Below are 21,504 nucleotides of genomic sequence, written 5' to 3' on the forward strand. Positions count from 1 at the left end.
AGTGAAGGCAGAAGAGGAGCTGAGGATTAGGAGATCAGGAGCAAGGGCTGCCCCGTGAGACCAGCCGGGGCCAGGCCTCCTGTGCATTTCCTTCAGGTTATGGATTCCCAGACTTTTCCCTCCTTCTCCTCCCTGCTCCTGCCTTTTGCCTGTTTGCCCAGTTTCTGGCAGGCTGAGGGAAATGATGTGAAACTGAAATGACTTAACGTCTTTACTCAGGCGACTGAGGGCCTGAAAAAGGTCAGTCATGGAAATCTGAGAGGACCCATGCTGCAAAACTGTCTTCCTGGAACATGCCACACACACATTTTCTCTTGCACATGGATGCCCCCGTGTATGTGTGTGTGTATGTGTAAACGTGTGTGTGCCCTTTCTCATACATCACCACCACCTCCCTCTCACACACATTCACACTCACAGTCCTCAGTCCCCTTCCTCCATCTCTGCAGTTGGTGAAGCCTGTGTGTCAGAGCAGTCTCCAAGCTCACCCACAGCAGCCAACCCTCCAGTGAGCAGAGGCCAAAAGTGTGTGCTAGGTCTGGGAGTTGAGGCACGGTGAACCTTTGACTGTGACTCCAGTTGCATCGGAGGGGTCAGCCTTGTGGTTTCTCTCAGTGCCTGAGAGCATCTTTGTTTTGGCTGGCTTGTAATGTCAGTGGAAATCGGAAACCTCGCCCTGGCCTGATGACGGCTGCAGTTTCCCTTCACCTTCTAGCCCTGCCTAACTTTCCTGGGCTCTGTTTAGATTACTTCCAGAGTGTTCTTCGGAGAGCCTGGGCCCTGGTTCAACCAGCTGGACATGGATGGGGATAAGACATCTGTGTTCCATGACGTCGATGGTTCCGTGTCCGAGTACCCTGGCTCCTACCTCACGAAGGATGACAACTGGCTGGTCCGGCACCCAGACTGCATCAATGTTCCCGACTGGAGAGGGGCCATTTGCAGTGGGCGCTATGCACAGGTGGGGACACCTTTCTGGGGGCCGGTCACTCACTTATTCACTCATGCAACAGGCATTCAGTGAGTGTCTACTATATGCCTAGCTCTGTTTCAGGGCACAAAGAGATACAGAATTTTTTTTTCTTTTTCTTTCTTTCTTTTAATTTTTTTCCCCTCACCCAGTAGGATTTTTACAAAGTTAAAATCAAAACACTTGGTAAACAAAATGCTTAGAAAAAAAGAACCCCCTGGGTCAAATGCTTTGATTCAAGTCAGGTTCCAACACTTACCATTGGACCTTGGGCAAATTACTTGGACTCTTGGAGCCTCAGTTTCCTCACCTGTCAAATAGTTGAACTTTCCTAGCGAGATTTTGGGGGTGGCTTCAGAAAATACATGTAAAATGTTTCACCAGCCCTATCCAATAGAAATATAATGCAAGCCATACATGTAATCTTAAATTTTCTGGTAGCCATGTTAAAAAGTAAAAAGAAACATAATTTAATTTTAATAATACTTTAATTATATTCAAAATACTATCATTCAACATGAATCAGTGTAGAAAATCATTAAACAGTTCTTGTTCTTTTTCTAAGTCTTCAAAATCTACTGTTGCCCACTCAATTTTCAACCAAGGGAAGTGTAGTCCTACTGAAACAATAACGTTGTGTTTAATGTGAATTTTTAATTTTATTTTTAATTTATTTTTGCATTTTATTGCTATATCATAGTATATTCTCTTGGAGCATGCATGATATTTTGATATATGTATATAATATGTAAGGATCAAATCAGGGTAATGGGATAGGAAAAAATATTTACATTGCTTTTGTTTTGAAATTTAAATGAATTAAAGTTTAAAATTCAGATCCTGAGTCACAGTGGCCACATGTCCAGTGCTCAGTGGCCACATGAGGGACAGGGCAGGTCTAGATGGTGCTTAGAATGGGGCAGAACTGAAAATATTAATTAGCTATTATTATATTATTGTTACTTCTAGTATTTTGATGAATGACTAATGAATAAATGACTAAGGGGAGAGAGGCCTGAGAAAATGAATTGGCAGGTTCACAGTGAGCCAGATCATCTCAGAGAGTGAAGGAAACATGTGTGAATGAAGGCGCTGTCTTCACAACTATCCTACAAGGCAGGCGTTATTATCACCACTGTGGGTGTCAGGAATTGGGGTGTTAGAAAAGAGCTAAATAGTGGTTTGGGTGTGGAGGGGTGATAGGAGAGGGAGATAGTGTTGGGCTCAAGGAAAAGGGCCATAAGGGCAAAGGGAGCACAGGGTGCAGCTGGTGGGGGTCAGGTGCCAGAGGAGGTGGCAGGGCTAGCATTTAGCAGGAAGAAGGACCAGAGGAAGACTGGGGCAGAGGGCAGGAAGCTGAAGGTGTTTCTCTCTGCAGTAGAAGGTGATGTCATGTGCTGAGAATTTGGGGACTGGGCTTGAGGAAAGTAACCTCCAGAGAGTGATAAAGATTTGGAAGAGCTGTTGTAGAGAGTGGAAAATGTTGACAAGAAGCTTGTGGAAGGAACACCTGGCAGTGTTGAAAACCTAGCGGAGACTGGAGGCGGTGCATTTGCAGAGGCATCTCTCTCCCAGGCTGTGGGATTTTCTCAGCTCTGCTCAAGAGCCCTGGGAGAGGCGGAGCTGTGCAATGAGCCAGGGGGAGGCTTCTGCTGCAGTTGTGGGCAGAGGAAGGGCCAAGATGCTAATGGGAGTGAGTGGTTGATGTGATGGTCTGAGAAAGATAAGGAGGGAAGTGGAGTCAGAAGGGAGCTGATGGAGGACAGTCATGCCCTGAGTAATTGAAGGATGACCAAACCCTCAAGCCTGGCATCCACGCTGTCAGCATTACACAGCCTCAGCTCAAGGTCTAGGTGTCCCATACGGAGCCTTGATTTTCCTTCCCACACTTTCTTTCTGATACGTTGCTTATCTTCTGTGAAGAAAAGCTCATTGTTAGAGCTTGCCAGATTATCATAACTGGCAACTGGTTAACTGTTATCCATAGTATTTTCCCTTCACTTTACGTCTTACAAAATGCTTTAATGTATCCTTTACCTTCTGATACTCAGGGTAACTCCCTAAGATGGGCAGGGTTGGTTTCTCTTTCCATCTTATATGCGATAAAACTAGAGGGGAGGATAACCACTTCCTTCCAAAAGCACAACATCATTGCACATTGGTGTGATCACACATTGGTGTGATCTCTTGGCCACAGTTACGGGGATATTGTTTTATGAATTTGGGATGTGTCATAAAACAGGACACAGTGGTTTTTTTTGTTTTTTGTTTTGTTTTGTTTTTTGAGACAGAGTTTCACTTTTGTTGCCCAGGCTGGAGTGCAATGGCATGATCCTGGCTCACCACAACCTCTGCCTCCCAGGTTCAAGAGACTCTCCTGCCTCAGCCTCCCTAGTAGCTGGGATTACAGGCATGTGCCACCAGGCCCGGCTAATTTTGTATTTTTAGTAGAGACAGGGTTTCTCCATGTCTGTCAGGGAGGTCTCGAATTCCCAACCTCAGGTGATCCGCCCATCTCGGCCTCCCAAAGTGCTGGGATTACAGGCATGAGCCACTGCGCCTGGCCGACACAGTGTTTTAAACCAATGCTGGGCTAAAGCATCCAGGCTCTCAGGTCCCTGGATCTCAATGGCTGACAGTCTTGCTTTCAGTTTTTCCTCTGAAATGAGGCACCATTTATTCATGCAGTGTGTTGTGGCACCACAAGGACTGGCCTCAGGGGCCAGACACTGAGAGGGAGTAGGAGGGAGAAATAGGCCAACACACCCAGGCACTCTCTCAAATGCAGGCAGAGTAACTGCCAGTTATAGGCGAGTTGCATTTTATGGTAGAATTATAAAAGTTATCTCTCTCTCTCACTCCCTTCCTCCTCCGTCCACATCTCTGTCCTTTGTCCAAAACTTGCCATTTGACTATTATGCAGGCTCTTCTCAAATTTCGACTGGAAGTTCAACAGAGCACTTTTATGAAGATGCACAGAAAGCATTAGCTGGATTACACAGTAAGGCCTGGGCTGTGTCCACTAGCAGAAAGAGATGTCCCCTTATTTGGCCTTTCTTTCATTCAAGCCTTCTAAAAAGGGTTCTGTAAAGAGAAAGTGCCTTTGAAAGTGCAGTCTGTAGTCAGATGTTAACCAGACGCTCTTGGAATAACCCTTTGTAATAGCCTCATTGTGTGTTTCCTTTTTGGGTTTTAAAAGATGTACATTCAAGCCTACAAGACCAGTAACCTGCGAATGAAGATCATCAAGAATGACTTCCCTAGCCACCCTCTCTACCTGGAGGGGGCGCTCACCAGGAGCACCCATTACCAGCAGTACCAGCCAGTTGTCACCCTGCAGAAGGGCTACACCATCCACTGGGACCAGACGGCCCCCGCCGAACTCGCCATCTGGCTCATCAACTTCAACAAGTGAGTGGGTGCCCAGCCAGGAGCAGTGAGATCTGTGGGCAGCTGCTCCGACTGAGCTCAAAGCTGATAACAATGACTTGTTGCAAAGTCCTGGCCTTGCCTCTTATGGAACCACAAGCTAGCCCATGTGATTGATCCCTGCAGGAGTACCTAGAGGGGTTGACATCACCCAGGAGTTAAGCATTAAAGGACACAGGCCAAGCCCCCGCTCCGGCATGGGTGACCTTGGGTAGGGCATGTAACCTCTTGAGCCTGAGCTCCTTGATCTTTGAGTTGAGGATAGTATTACCTTGCAGGAGTGCAATGAGGATCTAGGGAGATGAGGTATGGTGGGCACCCAGGAACTGGCATTAGCGAATGCTCGATAGATGGCAAAAACATCTGGGTATTGTTGTTACCATCCTACAGAGAGGGAAATGAGGTTCTGCGAGATAAAGTGATGAGGGTGAGGGCATCTAGATAGGGCTTCCTATATTTAGATTCAAGTATTTTCTATGCACATTATTTACTTGTCACAGTATTTCTGTGAGACGGACATTGATCAGATGTGGGAAATGAGACCGAAGAGATGAAATGGACCCTATAATCAAGTTGGACCCAGAAGGGGCTGAGCCTAGGTCCTTTGGATCGTGTGCTCTTTAACTACAAAAAGAATGTCTTTTCCCCAAAGTTCCATACGGAGCACCCCCAGGGTTGGCCCTGGAGACACACCAGTGAAGCATTCAAACTCTCTGCTCACAGGCGGCCATTGTCTCTCCCTCGCTCCTTGAGCACTGCAACTCAGTCACCATGGCAGCAAATGTTCTTTCAAAATTTCCCATACAGAAGTGGAGGTGTCATTTGGTGGAGATTTTTTGGTCTGTTTCTCCAAGGCATGCTCCAAAGGCCCTGTGGCCTGGACACCCTTGCTTGTAACCTGACTCTACTTCCAATCCTAGGGGCGACTGGATCCGAGTGGGTCTCTGCTACCCTAGAGGCACCACCTTCTCCATCCTCTCAGATGTTCACAATCGCCTGCTGAAGCAAACGTCCAAGACAGGCATCTTCGTGAGGACCTTGCAGATGGACAAAGTGGAGCAGAGCTATCCTGGCAGGAGCCACTACTATTGGGATGAAGACTCAGGGTGAGCAGGTGCCCACCTGGCTGCAGGAAAGTGGCTCGACCTCATCTTGTCCCCTTGGCCTTTCCAATAAGTCTAAGAACAGCCATGTAGTTAATGCCAATTAATGTAAGACACCTTTCTAGGCATTTTGATTCTAAGGCTGGCTGTCCCATACATTAATGACATTTTTAAAGCTGTTAAGCTTTAAAATTAAAATAAACACTCTATTAAATATACATGTGAATTGTAGGGAATTTACATATTTCCAAAAAAAAAGTGAAGGCAGTAAATCTTAGAATCCAGAAAACATGGTACATTATCTCAAATCCTCATAACAACACACTTGGAGCAGACGATTAAAAGATGGGCAGCCAGGTGTGGTGACTCACGCCTCCCAACACTTTGGGAGGCCGAGGTGTGCGGATCACAAGGTCAGGAGTTTGAGACCAGCCTGGCCAACATGGTGAAACCCCATCTTTACTAAAAACACAAAAATCAGCTGGGCATGGTGGTGCGTGCCTGTAATCCCAGCTACTCAGGAGGCTGAGGCAGGAGAATTGCTTGAACCTGGGAGGCAGAGGTTGCAGTGAGCCAAGATTGCATCATTGCACTCCAGCCTGGGTGACAGAGTGAGACTCTACCCCCCCCCCAAAAAAAAAAAAAGAGAGAGAGAGTGAGAGAGATGGGCAAAGAAGGCACAGGGAAAATAGAAGAGACTTCCTGAGATCATAGCATAAATTTGACCCAGCTGGATTTGAACCTAGATCTGTCTGTCTTCAAAGCCCCTCACCCTTTTACTAACCTGCACTAGGTTCTATTCAGTAGAGAGATAATGAAAACAGAGTATCTGTTCTTGGGAGTTCTTTGATCCCCTCTCTTAAAAAGAAATTTAGTCTAATATCTTAAGAATGCCAAGCCAGCTCCACAGCGATGTCGATAGCAAACTGTGAGGAGTAAGGGTGAAAGATCATTTGATGGCCAGTTTTCTATTCTTATATGGAAGCCAATGATAAGGAAACTGATAACAGGTGATCTGTCTTATTTATGGCTCCATCAATTTGATTAAGGGAAATTAAAATTTAGAATCAAAAGTATAAGTACAATGTTGGGATGGGAGGGCAATAGAAAACACCTTTCTCCCCACACAAGTGCTAAGCCAGTTGGGGGCAGACAAGCTGGCAGGTGAAGAGGAAGTGATCCATTTTATTGATGATAAAGCTGTTGGAGAATAGAGCTTCCCAATATCGTCCCCAATTTTACTTTCTCCGCCGCAGGTAGCACTGAGCAATTACAGGCTCCCCACACAGGGCCCAGCCCCAAAACCTCAGAGCATATGTAAAACAGACCAGAGTGCCCCTGCTCTACGGGGCTAAGCCAAATACCCAAAACCAACCAATAATGAGACACTCTCTTCCCATGGGAAGAAGTGGATGAGGGGAGGGACCAGGGGCCGGAAGTATTTAGGAAAATCCTTCCATATGAAAACCAGAGGAGGAGGAATGAGATATGCCCCGCATACCACTAGGAAATATTATGATTAAAGTAACAGATGTTGATAAGGTAAAGTCCCTGGGATACCATCCATGCAGATTTTCTTCTTTTTGGCTCATGAGCTGAAATGTTCAAAAGATGTGAAATTTTCAAATGGAAACTTCCACTAAGTAAGTTGAACCTCTTTGATCAAAGTCTTAAAAATCTAAGGCTTGTCCGCTTGTCACCTTAAGCACATTTCTTTGGTTGGTAGCTTAGTTTAGCCCTATGCCTGTTGATCATTACGTTGTGTTTCAATTCGGCGATGCCTTAGGGACCAGGAGTTGGGTTATAGGGGGTCTGTTTCCTATGGAGAACAGCTGCAAACTGTTGGGCTTTTAAAAATCTTTCTGCCTTATACATTTGTTATTTTTTCTATTCAGAGCACCTGCCTTTAGCAGCTACCTTCTAATAATCTACTATGGGCTAGGATACTTAACAACTAGCTTGCTATAATTAGGGGTAAAATTAAAATAAGTCAGCTGAAAGGGAGGGGGTTTCAAAGTGTGAAATACATAAGCTGTCATTTTTTCCAGGTTAAAAAAACTGTTAAGTGATTGTATAGCTGGATAGCTAAGTTTGCTTAACACCACCTCAGTGAATTATTATAATGATTCTTACTAAATTATAAACAAGTATATTATTTAAGGTGCACGGCCATCAATAGCACTGCTCTGCAACATTACCTGGTCATAGCCAGGATTTGAGCACTGGGCTGGCAGGTGCCCAGGCCCATGCTGCTTTTGTGCCTCCCAGGGCCTTGCAGTTCAGCCAGCTTGCACACATCCAAGTTGTAGGTCAGGATTAGGGAAGGCAGCTGCTACCTACCACGGGCTGGAAGGTCTTTTAGGTCACTCCTGATTTAGATAATCTGATATATAATGACAACAGAGAAACCTGAATACTGTTAAGTTTTGTGCAGAAGCCTCAGGACCAATCCCATTTCTGTGCCTTGGTCCCAGGAGTGGTTTGGACCATGTTGGGAGCCTGCAGGGAGACGTGACCATGGGCAGCACTGAACTGCCTTCCTTCTAAGCTGCTCAAAGTGGGTGCTCACCTGCCTCCCCAACTTCCCCACTATGCGGGCATGGAACACAGATATGGCTGCTCTGCTGTCAGCCCTGAGCATGAGGCCTCTGTAACAGTCAGTTTCTACTTTGTTCTGAGATCACTTGATGTGGATGGCTTGAAACATAAAACCACTCAAGGAAGCTCAGATTAAGTGGAGGTGCTACAGAGAGAAGACCAAGGGGTCTTCAAGAACTAAAAACCCAGTTGGGCCTCATGGGCTCAGGTGCTGAAAACAACAAAGCCAGCAGGGAGGAGATAGCCTGCCTACCCCTTGTGTCTCTCCATCTCCCCATGTTCACACACATACGCACACATGCTTGACCTCTTGTTTCAGCTACTTGCTATAAACTGCCTCCCTCTGGCAATTCCTTAGCAGGCACGGGGCACAACAAGGTTGTCAGCCCCGACTCCATGTGGTCTTTTAGTTCAAGCACCAACCAGTGGTGGACAAGACCTGCTGGGTCCCATGAGAGTAAGAATCTTGGTTACTGGGTAGCCAATCCATGGCCCCTCTGTGAGTCCAATGTGTGCCCCTGATCTGAGCAGCTCTGTGGTAGGGGTTTGGGGGTGATGGCATTGTGGTGCAAACCTAGCTCCCTAGTCTGAATGGGCTCAGTGAAGGCTTGGTCCCTAGAGCAAGATGGGTGGTAGATACCCCATATCCTAGCTTCCCATGTTTCAGATGCAGGACTCAGCCTGCAAGTGCTTTGTTGCACTAAAAGAACAATAATGAATCCCAAGTGAGTACTGTGTTTTCCTTATAATCTGACTCCCTGTAACACTGGGTCAGCTTCCTTTACAATAATAATAATTATTTTAAATAAATTATAAAATAATTTTTGGAATAAATTATGGTTTGGAGAAAAGTTGAGTTAGGAAGACAGAGCATTTCCTCACCAGTCACCATGCTGGGATGGAAAATGCTGGCTCTGTCACTTCCCAGCTGTGTGGTCCTGGGTGAGTCACTTCACTTCTCTGAGCCACCATTTTCCCATCCAGGAATTCAGGATGATAACAGTACCTACTGGACAGGATTGTTTGAGGATTAAATGAGATATGTTGATTTACTATGCGTGCACGGCATGGCACATAAAACGTGCTCAGAATAGAATTGCCATTTTCATTAGCTTTTTTTTTCAATGCATTTGTTCCTTATTTCTCCAACTACATACAACTCTGTGATAGACATAGTTCCATTCTATAAGGCTGCTGGGTCAACCTGCTATGACCAGCTCAGAGCAAATATCTCGGTGGGTGAGAGGAGAAGGGGGAGGTTTGAGTGCCCAAGCAAATGCCCAGCAATGCTCCTTGTGTGCAGGCTGTTGTTCCTGAAGCTGAAAGCTCAGAACGAGAGAGAGAAGTTTGCTTTCTGCTCCATGAAAGGCTGTGAGAGGATAAAAATTAAAGCTCTGATCCCAAAGAACGCAGGCGTCAGTGACTGCACAGCCACAGCCTACCCCAAGTTCACCGAGAGGGCTGTCGTGGACGTGCCGATGCCCAAGAAGCTCCTTGGTTCTCAGCTGGTGAGTGGCTGACAGCAAGCCTGGATCCCTTTGCCGTCCAGTCGGGCCCAGACCCAATTAGGTCCCTCACTCAGCTCCACAAACCATTTCCTGTGACTGGAGATACAGGAAGAGTTGGGTTCTATTGGGTTCTATGTGTTTTCCAGAAAACAAAGGACCATTTCTTGGAGGTGAAGATGGAGAGTTGCAAGCAGCACTTCTTCCACCTTTGGAACGACTTCGCTTACATTGAAGTAAGCACCTCCGGCCCCTGGAGGATTAGGGTTTGCTCATTGAGAGGGGATAGTGTGTCCTGGAGCTGCTGTCACAAATTCCTACAAACTGGGTGGTTTGCATCAAACAAGAGAAAGTTATTCTCACAGTTCAGGAGGCCAGAAGTTCAAGAGCAAGGTGTTGGCAGCAGTGGTTTCCTTTGGGGACTAGGGGCGGGGAACCTGTTCCATGCCTCTTCTCGCTTCTGGTGGCTGGCGGCACTCCTGCACACTCCTTGGCTTGCAGACACATTAATCTCTGTCTTTATGTGGATTTTTCTCCTGAGTGTCTGCGTCTCACCTCTCCTCCTGCCTTTTTTTTTTTTTGCAAAGGCACCTATCTTTGAATTTAGGGCCCACCCTAAAAATCCAGATGGTTTCATAAAAAAATCTTTAACTTAATTCTGTCTGCAAAGATTGTATTTCCAGTTAAGTCCACTTTCACAGGTTCCGGGTGGACGTATCTTTTGCAGGGCCACTATTTGACCCACTACTGAGGGCTATAAGGAGTTAAGTGGATAATGGAGTTTATGCTTTGAACAGCTGCATAGGCAACTTCTGCCTTCAGGGTCTGCTTGGGAACCACCAGGGCAGGAGAACCTTGGGGCTTTGGCACCCCGCCTCACACCTGGATTGCTCTGACTCTGCAGGTGGATGGGAAGAAGTACCCTAGCTCGGAGGATGGCATCCAGGTGGTGGTGATTGACGGCAGCCAAGGGCGCATGGTGAGCCACATGAGCTTCAGGAACTCCATTCTGCAGGGCATACCATGGCAGCTTTTCAACTATGTGGCGACCATCCCTGACAAGTGAGTCTGTGCCTCTGCTTCTGGAATTGGCTGCTGGCACAGCAGACCCCTGGGCAAGGGCCCCCTCCCTCTCACAAAGGCCCTCATCACAGATCAGTCTGGAAAAGCTCAGGCAGTCTCTCTATAGCCTGCCCACAAATCATGGGTGTTGGATGAGAGCGTCCTTGTCTGTGGACTCTGGTGTTGGAGCCGGGCTGCTGTGAATGTAGGTCAGGCGGAGGCAGGCGGGACAGCCCCGCTACACATGGGAAGGTTGCCCTGGCCCTCTTCACTACACTCCCGGCATGATCTCATCCCCTCCCACACCTTCAATACTATCCAAGTGCTGGTGGCTACTATCTCCAGCCTGGATCTCCTTCCTAAGCACCCGACATTCCAATCCAACTGCTACTTGGACAACGTCACCTGGACGTCTTGTATGGAACTGAATTCTCAGCCTTTTAAAATGTTTAACCTCCCAAACCAGCCACTATCCTACTTCTTCAGTTTTGATGAAATCATCACAGTCCATCCTGATAGCTAGGCCAGAATCTGGGCATTCTGTTTGACTCCTCTTTCTTTCCTCCACACACTATCATCACACACTATCAACTCCACCTGCATTACTGCTCGCCTGCTGGTTCCCTCCACAGCATCCTCTCTTCTGCTGCTCTGCCCAGGCCTTTGCTGGTCATCACCAGCACTGTTGGCATAGTTTCCTAATGGGCCTCCCTCTTCCAGTTGCCCCAACTCCAACCCATCTTGCATATTGGCTGCTGGTTTAAACTTCTTAAATGCAGGGAAAACCTGTGTCCCCTCTCCTTAGCAATCTTTGGTAATTCCCCAATACCTTACAAGTCTCCCCACATTGCCTCCTTGGTGAGGTCTTTTCCCATCCAACCCAAAAGTTCTATCTCAGCTGGGCACAGTGGCTCACACCTGTAATCCCAGCACTTTGGGAGGCCAAGGTGGGCGGATCATGAAGTCAGGAGTTTGAGATCAGCTTGGCCAGTATGGTGAAACCCCATCTCTACTAAAAATACAAAAAACTTAGCTGGATGTGGTGGTGCGCACCTGTAGTTCCAGCTACTCGGAAGGCTGAGGCAGGAGAATCACTTGAACCCGGGAGGTGGAGGTTGCAGTGAGCCAAGATTGTGCCACTGCACTCCAGCCTGGGTGACAGAGCAAGACTCCATCTCAAAAAAAAAAGTTCTACCTCTGCTAAAGCACTACTTACAATAGGTCTGGTGGACACATCTGTTGCCCCATGAAGAGTGTGGCCTTCTCAATGTTGGGGCCATGTCTAACTTCCCTTTGCATTTCTAGCACAGAACATGGCTAGTTAAGTGAGTGTACGGTTCACTCAGGAGCCACAACCTGGTGGAAAGTCTAAGCACTTCATGTGGTACCTGCTACATAGTAGGTGCTTAGTAAACATTAATAGTTATTGAATGAAAGCAAATGTACTTCCCAGATGCTGACTCCATGAGGGGCACGATGTGAACTGGGTACCTGGTGAGATTTTAGATAATGGGATTTTGCTTAACCACATTTACTCCCTCTCTCATTCCCCCATCAGATGCTTCTTCGGCATTCTATTTTTCATATGCAGATTCAGACAGAAGGACAAGGTTGACCAAATTCGGAAAAATAGTTATTATCTAGAGATCATGCCGTTTTGGGCAGAGGATTTTCTTTTGAAATGGAAGAGGATGCAGAGCTTGGAACAAGAAACTAGACTGCAGTGCTACTCTGTTTGGAACCATGTGCAAGGCTCCTTCCAGCCCGAGCAGCAGCAACTCTCTGGGGAAGCCCTTACTGGAATGGGCCACTCCCTGGGCTGGTGCTGCGTACCCAGGCAGGCACTGGTACCACTAGACCCCTCTCTAACCTCCTGGAAAGCAGCAGGGAATGAGGCAAGGCAGATCCTGTCCTACTGTGGCTACGGGCCTTGCCTAGCCTGGCCCACCCTTCCTACCCCATCCAGCAGGCCACTACTGGCCCCAGGGTCCTGGGGAGAGAAGAGGGCAGCTGCTCACACCGTAAACATCTAGCATGGCTTCTGAGGGCTGCCTGTGCCCTGCCACTCTGTGGGAGACTCTGTGTTGGCTGGTGCATGGGCTTAGAGGCCATGAGGATGGCATACCAGGCAAAGAAGTGTGCCCAACACAGTTAGGCAGGCTTCTGGGTGTCAGTGGGAGGCGGTGGGGACAAAAGAAGCCCGTCTCCCTGTCCTGCTCATGTGAGCTAACCTAGGTCCCCATCAGGAGGGCAGGACCTACATTTGAGTCCCATAAGTAGGAAGGCTGAGCTCCAACAAGGGACCATTAGCTTTTGTTCTGAAATGAAACAATGCAGAAATATCCTCCAGAGAACAGATCCTGAATCTAGAGTGGAGGATGTGTTAGCGATGAGCCCTCTCTCCTTAAGGGGCCTCACCCTACCAACTCTTTGGGCCTCCCTCTCCCGCCTTCCTCAAGGGCCTGAGGCAGCCCCAGCTCCCTTCCCATCTATCCTTATTTCACACAAGCCCTTTGCATCCTAAGATCTTTCCTGCTGCTCCCAGTGGGACACAAATAGGAGTAACAACGGGTTCCAGAATCCTATACAGTTTTTCCATGTCTGGACTGTGGTCTGTGGTTACAGAGTTCCTTTGAGATACGAACTGGATGCCCCATTGAGCTTCTGCCCCATTTCTATTCCCAAGGGAGGTGCTCACTTCCTCCTGTCTGGCCCAGCATGCTGAGTCTGCCACTGTGAAGGCTATTTTCCCAGCACTTTGGACTGAATACACCCTGAGGCAGGGGACAGACACTCCTTATTCCCAAGGAGAAACTTTTGCAAGTTGGTTCCTTCAGGCTGGGCACACACATTGTTCCAAACCTCTGCCTCTTTCAAGCACATTTCCCTTTGGCAGGTCTTCTGAGATACTTGGTAACTATTTGCTTCAATCTCCCCATTTACAAAATAGAGGCAATAGCCCTGTCTTGCCTGACCAGAGAGAGAGGTGACAAGAACATAAGAGGTCAATCTGAGCTCTTGATACAACCCGAGCATCATGGTAATGACATGGTGTTCTCCCCAGAAAGACTTCAAACCTGGCCATGCTCTTCCTGCAGCTCAGAGGAAGCTGGCTCTGGACTATACTAAGCCTGTGCCCATCAAAAGAAGACAGCAAAAGAAAGATGTGCTCCAAGAGAAATCTTCTAGCATGGGGCTTCTAGAGCTTTAATGTATATACGATCTCCTGCAGATCTTGTAAAAATGCAGATTCTGATTCAGAGAGTCTGCAGTGGAGGAATTCTGTGGTTCTAATGAAATCCCAAGGGATGCCAAATGGAGCTGGTCTCTAGAACCTTCAGGATCTACAGGAGCTCCTGGATGGTTTTATGATTTGACAGATGCTCCCCTCCTTCTTCCCTCACCTCCTTTCTTTCTCATCCCTTCCTCCTTCCTTCCTCTGTCACCACATTTCTATGTGGTCTTACCTAACCAGGGCTGAGAACGTTCAAGGGAAGAGATGCATATTGAAGTCCTACTGTGTGCCGAGCCCTGGCATGGTGTGCTCTGTTTACAGCCTCTCCTCTGTTTGGACAGAGACATATAAATGTGGTGAGCTGAGTCCAAGCTTGGAGAAGGCCGTGGGCATCAACTGTGGCCAGATGCGTGGGAGGGAGCTCAGGATGTTCGTCACCACATGGAAAGAGCCCGTCAGCTCAGAACACAGGAGAGGCTGCCCTTTCCTGAATCCCTGGCCAGGCCTCTGGGCACTGCTAACTCCAGTCCCACCACACACAACCCAACATCCCTCCCGATGCCCACTTGCCCCAGTTTGCCCTCTCTCTGGTCTAACTGGTTTCTTCTCTCACAGTTCCATAGTGCTCATGGCATCAAAGGGAAGATATGTCTCCAGAGGCCCATGGACCAGAGTGCTGGAAAAGCTTGGGGCAGACAGGGGTCTCAAGTTGAAAGGTAAGGGTTTGAACTGGGGTTTAAATTGACTCCAAAACCAGAGAAGGCAAATGCCTGGCATGGAGGTTGCTGCCGTCTTTTGCTGAGTTGAGAACATGCTTTGTACTAAACTTGGGTACAACCTCAGAATCCCCCACACAACTAGTGGTCTACTGGAATGGATGGGCAAGATGCCACCTGTTTACCACCCCTGCACTGCAGCAAATTTATTATAACTTGCTACCAGCCACGAAAGAAAATTGCTAGAGTTGTTCACTCATTTGTTTGGAAAGTGGCCCTTTATTCAACAAAAGTATCATAAGAAAAGTAGCTTAGCTGGGCGCGGTGGCTCAAGCCTGTAATCCCAGCACTTTGGGAGGCCGAGATGGGCGGATCACGAGGTCAGGAGATCGAGACCATCCTGGCTAACACAGTGAAACCCCGTCTCTACTAAAAAATACAAAAAAACTAGCCGGGCGACGAGGCGGGCACCTGTAGTCCCAGCTACTTGGGAGGCTGAGGCAGGAGAATGGCGTAAACCCGTGAGGCGGAGCTTGCAGTGAGCTGAGATCCGGCCACTGCACTCCAGCCTCGGTGGCAGAGCAAGACTCCGTCTCAAAAAAAAAAAAAAAAAAAAAAAAAGAAAAGTAGCTTAGCCTCACCCTCCTACCCCATTCCTGCTATTCAGACTGGCCAGGGGTCCTGCATCTTCTTCAACATTCCAGCTGATGCCTAGCATTTGTATAGTCCTTTGTAGCTTGCAAAACTCTTATTTGTTCCTCTGAGATAGGTAGATGAAAAGAAAACTAGAAGCCCAGAGAACCTACATGGCTTGTCCAAGGCCAGGCAGCTCTTTGGTGGTGAAGCCTAGCACAGGTTTGCAGGCTGTGCTGGAAGAAGCCATCCAGGAGGGACATATCAGCATGACACCCATTATATCACAAAAACTAGGTGCAGGGAGAATCCTCAGAGAGGTTGTGTGGGCAGTAGAGCAGCTCCATAGGCAATAATGATAATGATCATTGTGATTCTGTTTAATGTTCAGCCTTGCACTTTGCAGAACATGTTATAATTATCTCACTTACTCATTAATAACCTGTACACCAGGTACTATTATTTCCATTTAAGATGAGGACACCAAGAATTTAACAGCTAAGCCACTTGTTTAAGGTTAGGACTTGGATCCTAATCTTCCTAACTCAAAGCTGGGCTTCTTAGTTATACACCATCCTCACTATGGAAAACATCATATCAGAAGCCCATCATATGGGGTGATAAGAAAAATCAGAAGCAATGCAAACCCTTCAAACCAGCCAAAGGAGAACATAAGGAAAAGAGAAGTATCCTTTCCAGCCCAGTCCTGGAATCATTTTGGAGCCTCTGTCTTTTAAATTAAGATCCCGGTTGCCAAAAGTTGATGTATGTAATGTGACCTAAGTTGAATGGCACTTTCCCGGTGGTGATAAATGCATGTTGCCTGCCAGGATGGGCTGAGTATAGATGTGGATTCCCATGGCCCTTGGATGCTCAAACTCTGAACTGCAAGATGGGGAGTGCTGTGTGGGGTTCAGGGGGTTAGAGTTCTAATCTGGGCTGCACCATTTACTCCACACTCTTGGTCAAATTCCTTCCCCTCTCAGAATTCCTTCTAAAGCCACAGAGTGATAGGGCGGGGGAGGAGATCTTGTAGATCAATGCCATCGTCTGATGGATGGAAACACTGGGCTTCAGAGAGGGGCAGGGACTTGCTGGTGGTCCTAGGGGCAGTTCGAAGGTAGGCAGGTTCCTAGGAGGTCTCCTCCCTTACAATTTGCCCCGTTTCCTGCTGTGCATGGCTCCCCTGTCAAAAGCAAAGCCATCACCCTGGCTAGGTGGCAGTGAGGCTCAGGTGAGACCCTGCCTGCCCCATACAAATGCACGTCAGGCACCATCAGTAGCTGAGCACAGAGCTCTTCCCAAGGGGCCACAGTGCAGTGTGGCTGGGGGTGCCTGGTGGGGGTGGGGGACTGGCAATGGGGAGCCCTGGAATGGGGTGGGGCAGCCGTCCTCTCATAGGGCTTTTGTTCAGGAGACTCATCATTGCTTTTCAGAGCAAATGGCATTTGTTGGCTTCAAAGGCAGCTTCCGGCCCATCTGGGTGACTCTGGACACTGAGGATCACAAAGCCAAAATCTTCCAAGTTGTGCCTATCCCTGTGGTGAAGAAGAAGAAGTTGTGAAGACAGCTGCCGCCTGGTGCCACCTCGTGGTAGACTATGATGGACGATGACTCTTGGTAGCAGACCAGTGGGGGATGGCTGGGTTCCCCCCGTCCCTACCAGCAGCTGCCTGGGAAGGCCGTGTTTCAGCCCTGATGGGCCAAGGGAAAGATATCAGAGACCCTGGTGCTGCCGCCTGCCCCTACTCAAGTGTCTACCTGGAGCCCCTGGGGCGGTGCTGGCCAATGCTGGAAACATTCACTTTCCTGCAGCCTCTTGGGTGCTTCTCTCCTATCTGTGCCTCTTCAGTGGGGATTTGGGGACCATATCAGGAGACGCAGGAGCTCTGACCCAGTTAGGAGGTAGCCTGGAGGGCTGGTCATTCACAGATCCCCATGGTGTTCAGCAGACAAGTGAGGGTGGTAAATGTAGGAAAAACAGCCTTGGCCTTAAGGAAATCTTTACTCCGGTAAGCAAGAGCCAGCCTGACAGGATTAGGAGCTGGGGTGAAACTGGCTACCCTTGGGGAAGAGGCAAGCCCTGCCTCTGGCTGTGTCCACCTTTCAGGAGACTTCGGGCAGCAGGTTGGGACTTGGACTAGATGACTCTCAAAGGCCCTTTTTGTTCTGAGATTCCAGAAGTCTGCTGCATTTCACATGGTACCTGGAACCCAACAGTGGAGGAAAACATTCCTTTCCACTGATATCCATGATGCTCGGTGCTCAGGGCACACGGGATGGAGAGGTGAGAACTAATGCCTAGCTCGAGGGGCCTGCAGTACAATGGGACAGGCAGTCAGGTCCATGTGCACTGCAATGCCAGGCGGAGAAATCACAGTGAGGTAAAATGGAGACCAGTGCCATTTCAGAGGGGGAGGGTTAGGAAGGCTTCTTGCTTGCAGGAATGAAGGCTGGGGGCATTTTGCTGGGGGGACATGAGGCAGCCTCTGGAATGGCTCAGGGATTCAGCCCTCCCTGCCGCTGCCTGCTGAAGCTGGTGACTGCAGGTTTGCCCTCTGCCCATGCCTCTCTGGCCCACTCATGATGGAGAAGTGTGGTCAGAAGGGAGCAATGGGCTTTGCTGCTTATGAGCACAGAGGAATTTGGTGTCCAGGTAGCCCTGCCTCTGACTCCGAGAGGGTGGAGTGAAGCCCATAGAAGTGAGTTCCTGCCTTGGGGCCTCATTTGCTCTTCATCCAGGGAACTGAGCACGGGGGCCTCCAGGAGACTCTAGATGTGCTCACACTCCCTTGGTCTGGGATTTCAGAGCTGGAAATATAGAACATATCTAGTCCAAAGCCTTCGTTTTAACAGATGGGGAAAATGAGCCCCCAAGATGGGAAAGAACCACATAGCCAGGGGAGGGCCCGGGGAGCCCCACCCTAGCCCTTGCTGCCACACCACATTGCCTCAACAACTGGCCCCTGAGTGCCCAGGCACTCCTGAAGTAGCTTCTGGAAATGGGGACAAGTCCCCTTGAAGGAAAGGAAATGACTAGAGTAGAATGAGAGCTAGCCACTCTCTTCCCTCCTGCTCCCAGCGCACACAAACCCGCCCTCCCCTTGGTGTTGGCGGTCCCTGTGGCCTTCACTTTGTTCACAACCTGTCAGCCCAGCCTGGGTGCACAGTAGATGCCAACTCCCCATTGGTGCTACCTAGCTCTCCTGTCTCTGCAGCTCTACAGGTGAGGCCCAGCAGAGGGAGTAGGGCCTGCCATGTTTCTGGTGAGCGATTTTGACTGATCTTGGGTGTCTGAACAGCTATTGGGTCCACCCCAGTCCCTTTCAGCTGCTGCTTAATGCCCTGCTCTCTCCCTGGCCTACCTTAGAGAGAGCCCAAAGAGCTCCTGTAAGAGGGAGAACTCTATCTGTGGTTTATAATCTCACATGAGGCACCGAGGTCTTCCTGGGTCTTGTGATGAACTATGTTTATCCCCTTTCCTGCCCCAACCACAAACTTTCCTTCAAAGAGGGCCTGCCTGGCTCCCTCCACCCAACTGCACCCATGAGACTCGGTCCAAGAGTCCATTCCCCAGGTGGGAGTCAACTGCCAGGGAAGTCTTTCCCACTAAACATCTTTCAGCTGCTGGGAGGTGACCACAGGGCTCTGCTTTTAAAGATATGGCTGCTTCAAAGGCCAGACTCACAGGAAGGACCTCTTCCAGGGAGATTAGCAGTGATGGAAAGGAGAGTTAAAATGACCTCATGTCCTTCTTGTCCACGGTTTTGTTGAGTTTTCACTCTTTTAATGCAAGAGTCTCACACTGTGAACCACTTAGGATGTGATCACTTTCAGGTGGCCAGGAATGTTGACTGTCTTTGGCTCAGTTCATTTAAAAAAGATATCTATTTGAAAGTTCTCAGAGTTCTACATATGTTTCACCATACAGGATCTGTACCTAAAACTTTCTTTCCTAAACCATTCACCAAGAGCCAATATCTAGGCATTTTCTTGGTAGCACAAATTTTCTTATTGCTTAGAAAATTGTCCTCCTTGTTATTTCTGTTTGTAAGACTTAAGTGAGTTTGGTCTTTAAGGAAAGCTACGCTCCTCTGAAATGCTTGTCTTTTTTCTGTTGCCGAAATAGCTGGTCCTTTTTCGGGAGTTAGATGTATAGAGTGTTTGTATGTAAACATTTCTTGTAGGCATCACCATGAACAAAGATATATTTTCTATTTATTTATTATATGTGCACTTCAAGAAGTCACTGTCAGAGAAATAAAGAACTGTCTTAAATGTCATGATTGGAGATGTCCTTTGCATTGCTTGGAAGGGGTGTACCTAGAGCCGTGGACATTGGCTCTGGTCTGGAAAATTTTGCTGTATTATAGTAAACATACAAAGGATGTCATCATCTTGTCTGTTTCATTTTCTATTAAAACGGGCTTCATTTTATCTAGGGATAATAACTTATCTAAGGATAACCTAAGATAACCAGTTATCTAAGGATAATAAGGCTGATGAAATCACCCCATGTGTCTGCCTTACTTCCATGGCCTTATTCCCAAGAGCTAGTCATATGTCAACATCCTACTTTGCCCTGCCCATGGCGGGGGAGGGGGGGTCCATAAAAGCAGGTGGAGATGGTTCAAAGAAAGAAAAGATGTCATTCATATGGCCAGCCATGTCCAGAACATGATGCATCCTCCACATTTCTAAGCCATCAGGAGGCTGTCACTTCAACTCTCCTCCCTGATGGGGAAGCCAAGCAGAAGCAGGACTCTGTTTTCCTCCCAGGCCCTGTTTGGCCAGAGGCCAAATACATGTTTGACAAGAGCATGGGGGCTGAGGTGGCAAAAACAGGTCCAAATCAAACTGGCAGACAAGAGAGGTAGGCACAGGTAGAGGGCATCTCAAGCAGTGCTGGAAGGGGCTCAGGGGTCTGGAGGGGAGACAGTGAGGGTCAGAGGTTAGAGCAGATGAACTGGGAGTGGTCCGGAACTGTCTGTCCACAATGGCAGCCACTAGCTTCATGGGGCTACATACATTTAAAATAATTTAAATTAAATGTGGGGGCGGAGCAAGATGGCCGAATAGGAACAGCTCCAGTCTCCAACTCCCAGTGCGAGCGACACAGAAGACCGGTGATTTCTGCATTTTCAACTGAGGTACTGGGGTCATCTCACTAGGGAGTGCCGGACAATTGGTGTTGGTCAGCTGCTGCAGCCCAACCAGCGAGAGCTGAAGCAGGGAGAGGCATCGCCTCACCTGGGAAGTGCAAGGGGGAAGGGAGTCCCTTTTCCTAGCCAGGGGAACTGAGACACACAACACCTGGAAAATCGGGTGACTCCCACCCCAATACTGCACTTTGAGCAAACGGGCACACCAGGAGATTGTATCCCACACCTGGCCGGGAGGGTCCCACCACCACGGAGCCTCCCTCATTGCTAGCACAGCAGTCTGCGATCTAACCGCCAGGCAGCAGCAGGGCTGGGGGAGGGGCGCCTGCCATTGCTGAGGCTTAAGTAGGTAAACAAAGCCACTGGGAAGCTCGAACTGGGTGGAGCTCACAGCAGCTCAAGGAAACCTGCCTGTCTCTGTAGACTCCACTTCTGGGGACAGGGCACAGCTAAACAACAACAACAAAAAAAGCAGCAGGAACCTCTGCAGACGCAAACGACTCTGACAGCTTTGAAGAGAGCAGTGGATCTCCCAACACGGAGGTTGAGATCTGAGAAGGGACAGACTGCCTGCTCAAGCGGGTCCCTGACTCCTGAGTAGCCTAACTGGGAGACATCCCCAACTAGGGGCAGTCTGACACCCCACACCTCACAGGGTGGAGTACACCCCGGAGAGGAAGCTTCCAAAGTAAGAATCAAACAGGTACACTCGCTGTTCAGCAATATTCTATCTTCTGCAACCTCTGCTGCTGATACCCAGGCAAACAGGGTCTGGAGTGGACCTCAAGCAATCTCCAACAGACGTACAGCTGAGGGTCCTGACTGTTAGAAGGAAAACTATCAAACAGGAAGGACACCTATACCAAAACCCCATCAGTACGTCACCATCATCAAAGACCAGAGGCAGATAAAACCACAAAGATGGGGAAAAAGCAGGGCAGAAAAGCTGGAAATTCAAAAAGTAAGAGCGCATCTCCCCCTGCAAAGGAGCGCAGCCCATCGCCAGCAATGGATCGAAGCTGGTCAGAGAATGACTTTGATGAGATGAGAGAAGAAGGCTTCAGTCCATCAAACTTCTCAGAGCTAAAGGA

At 48.5% G+C, this 21,504-nt stretch overlaps 1 protein-coding gene across 1 annotated transcript in view; it reads left to right on the plus strand.

The window, feature by feature from the left end:
• The window catches only part of CEMIP (cell migration inducing hyaluronidase 1), a 175,511-nt gene extending 155,867 nt beyond the window's left edge, over positions 1–19,644 (plus strand). Inside the window, exons 22-29 of the mRNA XM_023193397.1 lie at positions 746–961; positions 4,170–4,381; positions 5,320–5,505; positions 9,404–9,608; positions 9,755–9,841; positions 10,510–10,667; positions 14,518–14,618; positions 16,688–19,644. Coding sequence (XP_023049165.1) covers positions 746–961; positions 4,170–4,381; positions 5,320–5,505; positions 9,404–9,608; positions 9,755–9,841; positions 10,510–10,667; positions 14,518–14,618; positions 16,688–16,815 — 1,293 coding nt within the window. The 3' untranslated portion in view covers positions 16,816–19,644. The remainder of the gene's footprint in view (positions 1–745; positions 962–4,169; positions 4,382–5,319; positions 5,506–9,403; positions 9,609–9,754; positions 9,842–10,509; positions 10,668–14,517; positions 14,619–16,687) is intronic.
• The last annotated feature ends 1,860 nt before the right edge of the window (positions 19,645–21,504 follow it).

This window comes from Piliocolobus tephrosceles, chromosome 6 (assembly GCF_002776525.5).
Source record: "Piliocolobus tephrosceles isolate RC106 chromosome 6, ASM277652v3, whole genome shotgun sequence".
Taxonomy (NCBI): domain Eukaryota; kingdom Metazoa; phylum Chordata; class Mammalia; order Primates; family Cercopithecidae; genus Piliocolobus; species Piliocolobus tephrosceles.